Genomic DNA, 16,363 nt, shown 5'->3' with positions numbered 1-16,363 from the left:
ATACATAGGTAAAATGATAACAACAATAGCATAAAGGATGGGAGGAGAGAAATGGAAGTATACAATTGTAAAGTGGCATAATATCATTTTAAGAGAGACAACAATAAGTTCAAGATATATACCATAAACGTTAAAGCAACCACTAAAATAAAATGAAGAATTACAGCTTATGAGCCAACAAAGGAGGTAAAATGGAATTATTTAAAAATTTCAATTAATCTAAAAGAGCACATAAAAAGAGGGAAAAGGAACAAAGAACGGATGGGCCAAATAGAAAACAAATTGCAAGATGACAGATTTAAACTCAACCATGTCAATAATCACATTAAATGTAAATGGTCTAAACATTCCACTTAAAAGGCAGAAATTGTCAGGTTGAATTAAAAAATAAGACCAATCTATAGACTGCCTATAAGAAACACATTTAAAGTATAAAGCCACAAATAAGTAAAAATAAAAGTATTGAAAAATACGTTCAGAGGTCAGAAGATCCAATATTATTAAGATGCCAGTACTCCCAAATTTATCTATAGATTCAATGCAATCTCAATCAAAATTCCAGTAGGATTTTTCTGTGGAAAGTGACAAGCTGATAATAAAATTCATACAAAAAATGCAAAAGACCTAGAATTGCAAAAACAACTTTGTAAAAGCAGAACAAAGTTTCAGAGCTAATTCCACCTGATTCCAAGAAGTATTATAAAGCAACAGTTAAATCAAAACTGTAGTATTGGCATAAAGATAAACAAATAAATCAATGGAAAAGAAGAGAGAGTCTAAAAATAGGCCCACACTTACATTGAAAACTGGTATTTGACAAAGATGAACCTAAAACTACAAAACTTGCAGAAGAAAACATAAGAGAAAAGCTTTGTGACCTTGGGTAAGGCAATGATTTCTTAGAAGTGATACCAAAAGCACATTCCACACACAAAAAAATTGATACTTTGGATTTCATCAATTTCAAGAACTGTTGCTCTTTTAAAACCACTGTTAAGAAAGTGAAAAGAGAAGCCATAGATGAAGAGTAAAAGTTTGGGAAGCATATATCTGATAAAGAACTTGTATCCAGAATACATAAAGAACTCTCAAAACTCAAGAAAACAAGCCCAATTTTTTTAAATGGGCAAAAGATTTGAACAAACAGTTCACCCAGAAAGATACATGGATGACAAATAAGCACATGAAAGAGGCTCAACACCATTAATCATTAAGGAAATGCAATACAAAACCACAATGAGACACCTATTAGAATGGCCAAAAACTTAAAAGACTGACCATACCAAGTATTGGATAGGATGTGGACAAACTGGAACTCTCACACACTGCTGGTGGAAATTATAAATGGTACAACCACTTTGGAAAAACAACTTGGCAATTTCCTAAAAAGTAAAGAATACACCTATCATTTGACCTAGCTATTCCACTCCTAGGTATTTGCTCAAGAGTAGTAAAAGCAATGATCTTAAAAAGACTTGTACAGTAGTGTTCATAACCGCTTGATGTGCAATAGCCTAAAACTATTTTGAGTTGTTTTAACAACTCAAATATCCATCAACAGATGAATGGATAAACAATTAATAGCATACATAATGCAATACTTCTCAGCAATAAAAAGAAGTCAGCTATAGATACATGCAATGGACATGTATAAATCTTAAAATAAGTATGCTGAGTGAAAGAAGCCAGATAAAAAGAGTACATATTCTATGATTTCATTTATATGAAATTCTAGAAAATGCAAATTAATCTCTGGTGACAGAAAGCAGATCAGTGGTTGTCTGGATGGGAGTGGGGGGCAGGGAGGAGTAAGAGGGATGGATTACAAAAGGCAATGAAGAAACTCAGGGATGACAGATATGTTCACTATCTTGATTGTAGTTATGCTTTCATGGGAATATACACAGGCCAAAGCTTATCAAACTGTATACTTTAAATATTTGCACTTTATTATATGTCATCTTTATCTCAATAAAGCTGTTTTTAAAAACTTTGCCTGTATAGTGTAGTTCTGTCCTATACCTCAATATGTTTTTTGAAGCTTAGTGGTTATGGTGATTCCTGCCATATAGTAAATGCTCAATGAACAGGAGGTTTAATTACCCTTCTTTGAAGATTAACCTGAAAAAATGTCAGGAAATGTAGCACTTCCTTTTTTTAACGTCACTTATCTTATGGGTATAAAGAAGGCCCTAATTAGAAGTAATTGAGAACTAGAGCACTTCAGAGAATTATAGTGTTAAAAATATGAAACTTAAGCTACGATCTGCAAAAGGCCTATTGGAAGGTATTTTTCTATATATACTAGATTGTGGTGTAATACAACACTGTAATGTCTTGCTCCATCAAATCTGAAAAAATATAAAGTGAAATAGATCTTATTTTTGTCTTTTCTTTCACTAATATTTGGAGGTAGAAATTAAATTGAATACAGATGGTCTTTGACTTACGATAGTTCGACTTACAATTTTTCGACTTTACAATGATGTGAAAGAAATATGCATTCGGTAGAAACTGTACTTTGAACTTTGATCTTTTCCCGGGCTAGCAAGATGTGGTACAATACTCTCTCATGATGCTGGGCAGTGGCAGCAAGCTGCAGCTCTCAGTCAGCCACATGTTCACGAGGGTAAACAACCCATATACTTACAACAATTCTGTATCCAGACAACCATTTTGTTTTTCACTTTCAGTACAGTATTTAATAAATTACATGAGATATTCAATACTTTATTATAAAACAGGCTTTGTGTTAGATGATTTTGCCCAACTGTAAGCTAATGTAAATGTTCTGAGCATGTTTAAGGAAGGCTAGGCTAAGCTATGATGTTCGGTAGATTAGGTGTATTAAACGAATTTTCGACATAGAATATTTTCAACTTACAATGGGTTTATCAGGACATAACCCCATTGTAAGTTGAGGAAGATCTCTATTTATAATTTTAAGAAAATATATAAGTAAAGCCAAAAATGACTAATTCAAATTAGAATATAAAATAAAATCAGAAACTCTTTCAGAGTATAAAGAATATTTTTAGCTTTTAAACTGACAAAAAGCAGTGAGTGTGCTTATTCAAAACTCCATTAATGGACTTCTGGTTTCGCATGTAAGGAGATTGGAAATCACTACTCATTTTAACGACAGGAAAATAGTTGAGCAGACTGAAAAATCAACAACTGTTCTTGGATCTGTCAGAGAAGGGAGGACACAGAGCAAACCACTGCCCTCAAGATTGGAGAGACAGACAGGCAAATACAGGGAGCTGAGGCTGACCAGAGCAGAGACTCACTAGTAGAAACTGCCACAGCAACCAGGACCCAGGGAGGAAAACCTGAACCATAATTCACGAACTGCTGTAGGGTCAGTGTGGACAACTCTGAAAGTTGAAAACTCCAAGGGAACCCAATCATAGGAGGTCCCCCAAAATATTGTGAGATTTACCTGAGTAGCTTGACCAGGTACACACAGTGAATATCAGAGAAAAATCCCCTCAAGATTCTGGCAGGGGGAGGGAAAAAGGTACATTTTGAAATACACCAGAGCACTCTGTTCTTCTTAACAAGGCCTGCCCTCAGAGGAAACTAGTTAACCAGACCCTGACCTGCCTGGGTATTATCAGAGCCTAACTGATCTGGAGGAAGGGAAATATTCAATGCGAGCCTACTCTAGCCATACTATCCCACTTAAAGTGGGAGAAAAGAACTAAGTAACACTTGCGAAGTTCACAGCCCAGAAGCATACGCTCACTAAAAGACTGAGACCTAATTATAGGACTATAAAATGCTTCCCCTCCCTTCACACCTAACCACCACATTACTAAAGCCCTATTTACAGCAGTTCCTTTTACTCAGTACATCATATCTGGCTATCAAGAATAATTTACAAGGTATACCAAAAGACAAAGAGATAAAGCAAGCATCAGAAACAAACATGGAAGGGATATTGGAATTATCAGGCCAGGAATTTAAAACAACTATAATTAACATGTTAAGCACTCTAATGGATAAAGTAGTCAGCAGGCAAGAGCAGATGGGCAATGTAACCAGAGAGATGGAAATCCTAAGAAAGAACCAAAAAGAAATGCTAGATATAAAAACAGCACTGTAACAGAAATGAAGATTGCCTTTGATGGGCTTGTTAGTAAATGGACACAGCTGAGAAAAGAACCTTTGAGCTAGGGGATATACCAATAGAATCCTCAAAAACTGAAAATCAAAGAGAACAAAAACTGAAAAAAACAGAACAGAATATCCAACTACTATACACTGTGGGACAACTATAAAAGGTGTAACACATACATTATGGGACTACCAGAAAGAGAAGAAAAAGAGAAAGAAACAGAAGAAATATTTGAAGCAATTATGACTGACATTTTACCCAAATTAATGTCAGACACCAAACCACAGATCCAGAAAGTTCAGAGAACACCAAGCAGAATATATGCCAAAAAACCTATACATAGGCATATAATTTCTAAATTACAGAAAATCAAAGATAAAGTCCTGACAGAAGCCAGAGGAAAAAAAATACGTATAGAGGAACAAAGACAAGAATTATATTCAACTTCTCCTCAGAAACCATGCAAGCAAAAAGAGAGTGAAGTGAAATATTTAAAGTGTTAAGAGAAAAGAATCACCAGCTTAGAATTCTGTACTCTGCAAAACTGTTCTTCAAAAGTAAAGGAGAGATAAAGACTTACTCAGACAAACAAAAATTGACAGAATTTGTTGCCAGTAAACTGTCCTTGCAAGAAATGTTAAAAGTTCTTTCAAGAGAAGGAAAATAATATAGGTCAGAAACTTGGATCTACATAAAGGAAGAGCATCAAAGAAGGAATAAGTGAAAGTAAAATAAAAACTTTAATTTTTCTTATTCTCAATTGATCTAACAGGTAACAGTTTGTTCAAAACAATAGTAGCAACGATGTATTCAATCATGTCTGCTTGTGTATATATATAGATATAGATGTATAGATATATATGCTTATGTATACTTATGAATGACAGCAATAATACAAGGAATGGGAGGATAGAATTAGGATTTATTTTGTTATTATAAGGTACTCACATTATCTGTGAAATGGGATAATATTATTTGAAAGTAGACTTGGATTAGTTATAATGTATATTGCAAACTTGGGCAACTAATAAAAAAGGCAAAAAAAAAGTATAATGGGTATGTTAAGAAGGGAGAGAAAATGAAATCATATAAAATGCTAAGTTAAAACCAGAAAAAGAATGGAAGAGAAAAACAGAAACAAAGAACAAGGGCAACAAATAGAAAACAATAACAAATATAGTAGATATTAATCCAACTATATCAATAATCACTTTGAATACCAATGGTCTAAATGCACCAATTAAAAGACAGAGATTGTCAGAGTGGATCAAAAAATATGACCCAACTATATGTTGTCTACAAGAAATTCACTTTAAATATAAATACACATATGGATCAAAAGTAAATGAACAGAGAAAAATATACCATGCTATCACTAACCAAAAGAAAGCAGGAGTCACTATATTAATTTCAGACAGAACAGACATTAAATAAGAAAAGTTATCATGAATAAAAAAGGGTATTATGTAATGATAAAGGGGTCAATTCTCCAAGAAGACATAACAATTCTTAATGGGTATTTGTAGAGTGTCAAATGACATAAGGTAAAAACGGATAGAACTGTAAGGAAAAGTAGATGAATCCACTATCATGGTTGGAAACATCAATACCTCTCAGAAATGGACAGATCCTGCAGACAGAAAATTAGTAAGGACATGGTTAAACACAAAAATACCATCAATCAGCTGGATATAATTGAATTCCATAGACTACTTCACCCAAAAACGGTAAAATATACACATTTTTCTCAACTCACTTGCAACAGTGACCAAGATGGACCACATTCCGGGCCATAAAATACACCTTAACTACTTTAAAAGAATAGAAATCATACAATGTCTGCTCTCAGACCACAATAGAATTAAACTAGAAATTAATAACAGAAAGATAACTGGAAAATCCCAAAATACATGGAGATTAAACAAAACACTTCTAAATAATATGTGTCAAAGAAGAAATCTCAACAGAAATTTTAAAATATTTTGAACTTAAAATTAAACATCATAACTTAATAACTTAAAACTTAATAACTTAAATAACTTAAAATTAAAACATCAAAATTTGTGGGATGTAGTCAAAGCAATACTTAGAGGGAAATTCATGAATGCATTGAATGCATATATTAGAAAAGAAGAAAGATCTAAAATCAATCATCTAGGTTTCCACCTTAGGAAACTAGAAGAGCAAATTAAATTTGCTCCAAAGTAAGCAGAAGAAAAGAAATAATAAGAATTTAGAGCAGAAATCAATGAAATTGAAAACAAGAAATCAATAGAGAAAATCAATGAAACCAAAAGCTAGTTCTTTGAAAAGATATATAAAATTGATAAGCCTCTGGCCAAGCTAACTAAGAAAAAAAAGAGATGACACAAAGTTACTAATATCAGGAAGGAAAGAGGAACATCGCTACAGATCCCATGGAAATTAAAAGCATAATAAAGTAATACTACGAACAACTCTATGCTCACAAATTTGATAACCTAGATGAAATAGACCAATTCCTGGAAAGATGCAATCTGCCAAAATTCACACAAGAAGAAACAGATGATCTGAATAGGTCTATATCTACTAAAGAAATTAGATCAGTAATTAATAACCTCCCAAAACAGAAAGCACTAGGCCCAGATGGGTTCCCTGGTGAATTCTACCAAATGTTTAAGGAGGAAAGTATACCAATTTCTACAATCTCTTTCAAAGGATAGAAGCATAGGGAATACTTTCTAATGCATTCTATGAGGCCAGCATTACCCTAATACCAAAACCAGACAAAGACATAACAAGAAAAGAGAACTACAGACCAATATCTCTCATAAACATAGATGCAAAAATCCTCAACAAAATACTAGCAAATTGAATCCAAACAACTATAAAAAGAATGATACATTGTGATCAAGTGGAATTTATCCCAGGTATACAGGGCTGTTCAACATTTGAAAATCAATTAATGTAATACATCACATCAACAAACCAAAAAAGAAAAATCACATGATCATATCAAGAGATGCAGAAAAAACATTTGATAAAATCCAATACTCAAGTATGGTAGAAACTCTCAGTAAACTAGAAATAGAGGGGAACTTCCTCAACTTCATAAAGACTATCTAAAAAACCCTACAGCTAACATCATACTTAACAGTGAGAAACTCAAAGCTTTCCCACTAAGATCAGGTACAAGGTAAGGATGTCCCCTCTCATAACCCCTTTTTAGCATCATACTGGAAGTCCTTGCTAATGCAATAAGGCAAGAAAAGGAAATAAAAGATATATAGATTGGAAAGGAAGAGATAAAACTGTCGTTATTGGCAGATGACATGCTGTCTATGTATCAAATCTGACAGAATCAACAAAAAACTCATGGAACTAATAAGTGATTATAGCAAAATTGCAGGATACAAGGTCAATATACAAAAGTCAATTGCTTTTCTATATACCAAAAATAAATAAGTGGAATTTGAAATTAAAAACAAAATACCATTTACATTATTAGCACCCTCAAAAATTAAATATTTAGGTATAAATCTAACAAAATGTATACAACAAGATCTATATGAGAAAAACTATAAAACTCTGTTGAATAGAAATCAAAGAAGAACTAAATAAATAGAGAAATATTCCACACTCATGGATAGGAAGACTCAATATCGTCAAGATGTTAGTTCTTCCCAACATGATCTATAGATTCAATGCGATTCTAATGAAAATTCCAGCAAGTTATTTTGTGGATATTGAGAAACTGTGAAAATATATGGAGAGGCAAAAGACCCAGAATAGTCAACATGATATTGAAAGAGAATAACAAAGTTGGAGGACTGATACTACCTGACTTTAAGATTTACTATAAGGCGGGCCGGCCCTGTGGCTTAGTGGTTAAGTGCGTGCGCTCTGCTGCTGGCGGCCCGGGTTCGGATCCCGGGCGCGCACTGACACACCACCTCTCGGGCCATGCTGAGGCCGCGTCCCACATACAGCAACTAGAAGGATGTGCAGCTATGACATACAACTATCTACTGGGGGGCTTTGGGGGGAAAATAAAATAAAATAAGATTTACTATAAGGCTACAGTAATCAAGACAGTGTGGTATTGATGAAAGAATAGACAAATAGATCAATGGAACAGAATAGAGAGCTCAGATAGAATCTAATACATGTAGTCAACTAATCTTTGACAAAGGAGCAAAAGCAACACAATGGGCAAAGACGGTCTCTTCAACAAATGGTGCTGGAACAACTGGACATTCATGTGCAGCAAAATTAATCTAAACAAAAACTTTACACACTTCACAAAAAATTAACTCAAAATGGATCATAGACCTAAAAGTAAAATGCAAAATTCTAAAACTCCTAGAAGATAACATAGAAGAAAACCTAGATGACCTTGGGTATGGTGATGTCTTTTTAGATATAACACCAAAGACATGATCCATGACAGAAATCATTGATAAGCTAAACTTCATTAAAATTAAAAACTTTTGCTCTGTGAAAGAAAATATCAAGAGAATTAGAAGACAAGCTACATCTGGGAGAAAACATTTGCAAAAGACACATCCGCCAAAGGACTGTTATCCAAAATATACAAAGAACCCTTAAAATTCAACAGTAAGCAAAGAACCTGATAATAAAATGGGCCAAAGACCTTAACAAGCACCTCACCAAAGAAGATTCACAGATGGCAAATAAGCATATGAAAAGATGCTCCACATCATATGTCATCAAGAAAATGCAAATTAAAACAACAATGAGAGACTACTACATACCTATCAGAATGGCCAAAATCCAGAACACTGACAACACCAAATGCTGGTGAGAATGTGGCATAACAGGAACTCTCACACATTGCTGGTGGGAATGCAAAATGGTATAGTCACTGTGAAAGACGGTCTGGTGGTTTCTTACAAAACTAAGCATACTCTTACCATATAATCCAGCAATCATGCTCCTTGGTATTTACTCACAGGAGTTAAAAACCTGCACAAGAATGTTTATAGTAGCTTTATTCATAACTACAAAAACTTGGAAGCAACCAAGATGTCCTTCAGTAGGTAAATGGATAAATAAACTGCCATACATTCAGACAATGGAATATTATTCAGTGCCAAAAAAGAAAGATAGCTCTATCAAGCCATGAAAAGACATGGAGGAACCTTAAATGCATATTACTAAGTTAAAGAAGCCAATCTGAAAAGCCTGCATAATGTATGATTCCAACTGGAATTGGACATTCTGGAAAAGGCAAAACTATACAGACAATAAAAATGATCAGTGGTTACGGGGGGCGGTGAGGAGAGTTATATAGGCAGAGCACAGAGGATTTTTAAGGCACTGAAAATACTCTGTATGATATTATAATGATGGATATATGTCATTATACATTCGTCCAACCCATAGACTATATATAACACAAAGTGTGAACCCTAAGGTAAACTACAGACTCTGGATGATTACGATATGTCAATGTAGGTTCATCCTTGGTAAAAAATGTACCATTCTGGTGAGTGATATTGATCAAGCCTGATGCTAGGTGTGTGTGAGGGCAGGGGATATATGGGAAATCAGTACCTTCCTCTCAATTTTATTGTAAACCAAAAACTGCTCTAAAATAACTGTCTTTTCTAAAAATCTATTCTTACCTAAAATAATTCACCTTTGAGATGTATCTAATCACTGAAAACTTCATACTAAAATTTCCTTTCAACAATATTGTTTTCTTTCAAATTACAATATAGGATATCTGTCTTCCCCTCTTTTTGATATTCCATGGTAGGAAAGACACGTTGGCACCTGTCAACAAGATGAAATCTGAATGACTGTGGATTCTGATTCTAGTTCCTCCACTATTTTGCTAATTTTCCTTTACTACAATAGCCTCCATTGTTTTCATGTTTAACACGGAAGCCAGAGAAGCCTGATTTAATAGATGATGAATATTCCATAGTTGTATGCAAATAGTGTACTTGAAGATTTATCTCCTAGAAGAGGAATTAGACTTGTTTGGTATGATCCCAAGAGTTCAAACTAGGACTGCTGGGTGGAAACTACAGAAAAATACTTTACAGTAATGGAAATGTTAGAACTATATCAGTGGAATATGTAGACTTAGTCAATAATGAGTTCCCCATCGTGGTAAGTGTTTAAGAACAGGCTAGATATTTATTAGGGGGAATTCAAGCCTCTGTTTTCAACTGAGGCTAAGATGAAGTAATCCATGTGGGATAAAAGTTCACAACATTACTAAAACTTTGCAACAAAAATGGACCCCAAAAATAGTTCTGGAAGTTTTTAAAAACTTAACTGAATTATAAATGTATCTATAGAATATCATCTTTCAATATCAGGATAAATAGGCTTTTTCGTTTTTGTCAGAGTGGGACCCAGGTTCTCTGACAATGTTGTTAAGATATGCGAAGTCAAGAACCACTGTACTCACTGATGGTATTTGTTCTAGAAATTTATGAGTTTTACCACCTTAAAAAGCAGTTTTTCTCTACTGAATGTACAACTTTGGGTACTTAAAAATGCAGATTGTGGCTTTTACCATACCCGCCCCCCTCTTCCCAGCATTTGTCATTCAATATTTCTTTGTGGAGCCCAGGCATTTGATTTTTAACAATATTCTAAGTGATTTTTATTGTAGATGGTCATAAAACTACCCTTTGAGAAACACATTCAAAGAGAAGAGCAGAAAAGCTCAACTCCCATTCTCTCTAGCCAAGGTTTATGAGAATGCTATAGAACTTTATGTTCAGATGAATTCCATCTTAAAACAAAAACACTGACACATTTTGGTTTTTCTTCTATCTCAGGGCCAAAAGCCAAAATGAAATTTATAGCGCTTGCTGTCACCGTTGGGCTAACTTTGCTGCTAGGAGTTCAAGCCATGCCTGCAAATCGCCTCTCTTGCTACAGAAAGATACTAAAAGATCGCAACTGTCACAACCTTCCAGAAGGAGTAGCTGACCTGACAAAGATGGATGTAAACGTCCAGGACCATTTCTGGGATGGGAAGGGATGTGAAATGATCTGTTACTGCAACTTCAGTGAACTGCTCTGCTGCCCAAAGTAAGGAAATGCAATCACAAAACATATTGCTATGAAATGTATGCATTACAACTTTTTTTAAAGACACCTTCATAATGAGTTTGCTGAAATTAATCACCATTTTTAGTAAAATCCTGTTCAAATCTCAGCTATTTTCTAGAATCATCACCATCGTGTATGGACTGAATGTTTTCATTTAAGAAACAGAGTTTGGCAGATTTTAGTAAAACTAAATTAAATCCAGGAAATTAATAACACTCCAATCTATTAAATTCTAAATTTCCTATCTGATTTTTTTTTATAATATTATTTATTTATTTTTTCCCCCAAAGCCCCAGTAGATAGCTGCATGTCATAGCTGCACATCCCTCTAGTTGCTGCGTGTGGGACACGGCCCCAGCATGGCCGGAGAAGCCGTGCGTTGGTGCGCGCCCGGAACCTGAACCCAGGCCGCCAGCAGCGGAGCGCGTGCACTCAACCGCTAAGCCACGGGGCAGCCCTCCTATCTGATTTTAACCACAAAAAAAAAAAACCTGTTGGTAGCTAAGTCACCTTCAAGGTTGACATCTTAAACCAATTTGAAAAACTAATAAAAGGCTTTAGATACGAGATTCCAGTGAACAGGATCAAGTAATTAACTAGACAGAAAACTTCAGTAAAGGTCAAAGAAAAATTTTCTAGCTCTATGTATGAGTTAACCAGAAATTAACTAAATAGAAGTTATCCACTCACTTGGAAAGTAGATGTATTTTAAGTATAATACAATGGTAGATAAATCAATAAATATTTTTAGCACTTGATTTTAAAATCTTTTTCCTCTAGTTACTGACAAATCTTTCAAATACTATGATCTTAGCTATTTCATACTGAAATTAGCTTTTACAAATTACTTTCAACATATGTCATCATATTTTCATTTTTCTAAGAAATCTGTGAGGTAGAAAGGGCAGATATAACCATCTTATCAAGGAAAGGTATAGAGAGGTAAAATGACTAGCACCATCCCACATAACTAGTTAATATCAGCACCAAGACTAGAACCCAGGTCTTCTGATTTGGACCAGACATTTTTTCTATCAAGCCAGTTGGTTCTTAAAGTATGGTTACCAGAACAAAACCTTCAATATCTCCTGAGTTCTTGTTAAAAATGCACATCCATCCTTGGGCCCCAGAACAGACCAGCTAAATCAGGAACAATGGAGCTGAGGCATAACAATTATGGCTTAAACCCTCTAGGTGATTCTGATGCATGATAAAGTTTGAGAATCACTGTATTAAATGATGATAACAAGAACTTGAGTTAACTGATTCCATAAAATGACTTAATTTATCCCAGATTACTACATAAATGAAATGACATCTACTATTAAAATACCATGTTTGCTTTTTTTAAATGTAGGACTTGAAACCAATTAACTGAAATGTACTTGTATTTATTTCATGATATAATTTTGTGATTATCTGTGTTAATAGATGAGAACAGAAGTATGGACATACAAAAGTAGTTTCTATCTGATTTGGGGTTATCATTTTCTCAGTAGCAACAGACTTACCTTGCTAAGCATATTTCTTTTTTTCTTTTCTGCCTGTAAACACAAATCTTAATTTGCCATCCTATTTTTTTCAATTTTATTGAGATTTAATTGACATACAGCACTGTATAAGTTTAAGGTGTACAGCATAATGACTTGACATACATATATTGTGAAATGATTACCATAATAAGTTTAGTTAATATCCATCACCTCATACAGTAACAAAATAAATTTGTTTCCTTGTGATGAGAACTTTTAGGATCTACTCTCTTAACAACTTTCAAATATACCATACAGCAATGTTAACTGTATTTATCATGTTGTACATGACATGCTAAATATATTTCTAATGAGCCATAATCATAACACTACCTTGCACACATATACAATTTTAAATTATTCCACACATTTTTATGCATTACCTGATGTGATCTTTCAAAAAACAGAGTTGAGTAGCTAAACATTTCTCCTTTCTCTATAAAACTTAGAAATTGATTTACTGACTTTCTAAGAAATTTTTAATCTTAGTTTCTTACCTGTAGATTTAGACTTCATGACATATCCCTACCCATATCAGAGAAATGAAATTTTTTTGTATGACTATATGTTTTGAAATCACTCAATCTTTCCTTTTCATTATGGATAAACGATAGCATATCAATGGCAAATGGAGAGAAAGTAGAAGAATTGATTACCTTCTTGGTCTTTGTTGCTTCTGTAGCAAGTCCTCCCATTCATTCTTTTTGTAATTTATTCACCTAAAAAGAATAGTCATATCTGAAATCCTGGAAATCACTGACAATTTTTAACCCAGGAAAGACTAAAATATATCATAACTTTCAGCTGTATTTAACTTATGTTGTACTTTCTTTCAGAGATGTCTTCTTTGGACCAAAGATCTCGTTTGTGATTCCTTGCAACAATCACTGAGAATCTTCATGTATTCTGGAGACCACCATCCCTAATTTCCCACAAACTGCACTATATCAGTGTAACTGCATTTCTAGTTTCCATGTAGTGCAATAAAGCACAGATTCTATAAATTTTTACTTGTCTAGGACAAGTAAACTTGTGTTAAATAAGTAGTAATAAAAATTAATTCAATTTAACTTTTCTCTGTGGACATTGTTGGCACTGGTTTAAAAATTATAGCTAGAAAATTTTCATCTACAAGGTATTCACTATGCTCAGTAAAAGAACTCTGTCCCCAGATGAATAGCTATAATCCTGGCTCAAAGACTGAGAATACTTTCAGTTCTTAGTTGACAGTTATTGATCATATATACTTAATGGAAAGAATCAGATATAAATTGAGGTTTTTGGAAGGGAAATTAGAAGTTTTCTAGTAAGAGGGGGAAAGGGAGCCAATATTTGAGTGTCTATTATGTATGCCAAGTACTTTAAGTACATTTGCAATTTATCCTCTTAAAAAACAACAAAAGCTTTCAAAGTATTCTTAAACCTGTTTTTCAGATGCTAACTCAAGTTTTTAATATTTACTAAAAATCAAGACAGAATTTGAACAGAGTTCTAATTCCAAAGCTCATACACTACACACACTCACACATAGCTATATCCTTAAAACTATGATACATATTCCTGATGCATCCATTTTTCTTGAGAATAACAAAACACATATTAAAGGAAACATGTAATGGATGAGAATTAAAAAGTCACATGAATTTTAAAGGTAAATAAAACAGATTCCTTCAGAGATATTTTGATTGTTAGAGGCAGCTTTGGACTATGCCTCCATATCTTAGGAGGTATGCATTGACTAGTGGCCATTAGGGGTAATTTCAGAAAGGTCCTTTATGCTATAAAAATTTATTAAATGCTTGCTAAGTGCCAGCTATTATTAAGATGTAGAGACGTAGTAATGAACAAGATGGACTTGTCTTCTTGGAACTTGTATTCTAACAAAAGTGTAATTATTACAAATAAATAATTATTTATAGATGTGAAGCCTGCTACAGAGGAGAAGCATAGGGTGCTATACACAGTACTGTTGAGGAGAAAAGTTTGAGAAGCACCATACCATGTAGTAAATCCAGGAGATATCACTTTGTGAATAAAAGTGACATCATTTCATTGAAATATATTCTTGGAGGTCCCTGATCTGCTTCTGAAGACCATATCCAGAACAGTATCTGGTATCTATTCAGTGTTCAGTAAGTGTTACTGGGCTGGACCAAACAATTTTGAGGTAGTCAGAATTCAGTTCCTCCTAAAATCTGCACAAACATAAGTCAGAACATGTTTTCAAATGGTATGACCCCTACAAAAATGCATGAAGAAGTGGAATTGTAAAACAAACAAACAAACAAAGAAATTCATTGCCTTATCAACATAGCATGTGATTTGATTGGGCTTTTTTTCTTCACTGAATTGACTGGTATCAAAATCAAACTAACTCAATAATGGAAGTCTTATTTCCTTTCTGGAACAGTGCATAGAATAGGTAAATAAAGAAAATCATGAGTAAACTTGTTTCAATTTCTACTTGGTATAGACTCTCTTTGAGGGAGAAAAAAAGCATTAAAGGTTGTTTCTCTATTTACAAATGACATATCAGCATGAGGACATATGTGAGGCAACAATGGCTTTTTAATAAGTATTCCCTTAACCTTTGACTGCAATCAAAATCTTATGAGAAAAATAGTATTTGAAAAAAAGCTAAATACTTATTAAAAGGAATTTTATAGATTATGATTATTTTTCATCATATTCTCTTCTTTCTGCAAATAACTTTGTAATATGAAATTATATTACATTCTTTTAGAAATGAATGCATTATAGAAGCACACATTCTTCTTTATATTACCAAATAAATGTAAAAACATGAATGTTCACATACCTTACATAACTTTTTCTGACTTGGTCAATGTTTTTAAAAGCAAACATTTCATTCAATCATATTAATGAATAGATGCTTTATTTTTTCTACAAGAAAAGACAACTAGGCTTTTTATTAAAAATGTATTATTGCTCTAAATACTGTCTCACAACTGAATGAGGTAAGTACTATCATGATCCCTGGACATGATATGGACATGATATGTCCCTATGGACGAAAATGCCAATGTTTAGAGAGATTAAGTAGCTTGTCTAAGGCTACATTATCAGAGCAGTAGAGCCAGGTTTTGGATATGGCCAGTCTTCCTCTAGTATCTAGATTTTTAACCACTACGTTATTTAATAGCATCATCTATTTCCTTTTTAGGAAAGCAAACCTTTGCTTGTATGAGACATACAATTGTATATTGCACTTGGCTCATATACGCTAAATGCTTACTGAATGACAATTTCTGTATTTTTATCTTTGACTCTCTATATCCTTGTTCTTACTGTGAATTCCAGGGTGCTGAGCACAAAGTCGACAGTAATACTTACTAATACCTCATCTCTTCTTGATAAAATTTTCCTTTTCCTCATCATAATCCATAGGGACTCCTTGAATATTTTGTTTGCTGGGATTAGGTACTAATCGTAAAGGATTATTAGAGAACTGGAAGCAACATGGGAACCAAAACAACGAACATCAAGTACTGGAGGAAGGGAAGGACAGATAAAAACATTCACAGATCATTTTGCAACTTAAATTCCTTACAATTGCCAACAGGTACACGTGAGTTCTTTCCATAATAAATTTTTTTTGCAAAATATTATGGCA

The 16,363-nt window shown here is 33.7% G+C and overlaps 1 protein-coding gene across 2 annotated transcripts in view; it reads left to right on the top strand.

Moving 5' to 3' along the window:
- SCRG1 (stimulator of chondrogenesis 1) overlaps window positions 1-13,791 on the top strand; it is a 151,990-nt gene extending 138,199 nt beyond the window's left edge. For both annotated transcript variants that reach the window (XM_058550364.1, XM_058550365.1), the window contains exons 3-4: window positions 10,921-11,176; window positions 13,566-13,791. In XM_058550364.1, coding sequence (XP_058406347.1) covers window positions 10,921-11,176; window positions 13,566-13,620 — 311 coding nt within the window. In that variant the 3' untranslated portion in view covers window positions 13,621-13,791. The remainder of the gene's footprint in view (window positions 1-10,920; window positions 11,177-13,565) is intronic.
- The last annotated feature ends 2,572 nt before the right edge of the window (window positions 13,792-16,363 follow it).

This window comes from Diceros bicornis, chromosome 11 (genome assembly GCF_020826845.1).
Source record: "Diceros bicornis minor isolate mBicDic1 chromosome 11, mDicBic1.mat.cur, whole genome shotgun sequence".
Taxonomy (NCBI): Eukaryota; Metazoa; Chordata; class Mammalia; order Perissodactyla; family Rhinocerotidae; genus Diceros; species Diceros bicornis.
This window is presented reverse-complemented; position numbering and strand designations above follow the sequence as displayed.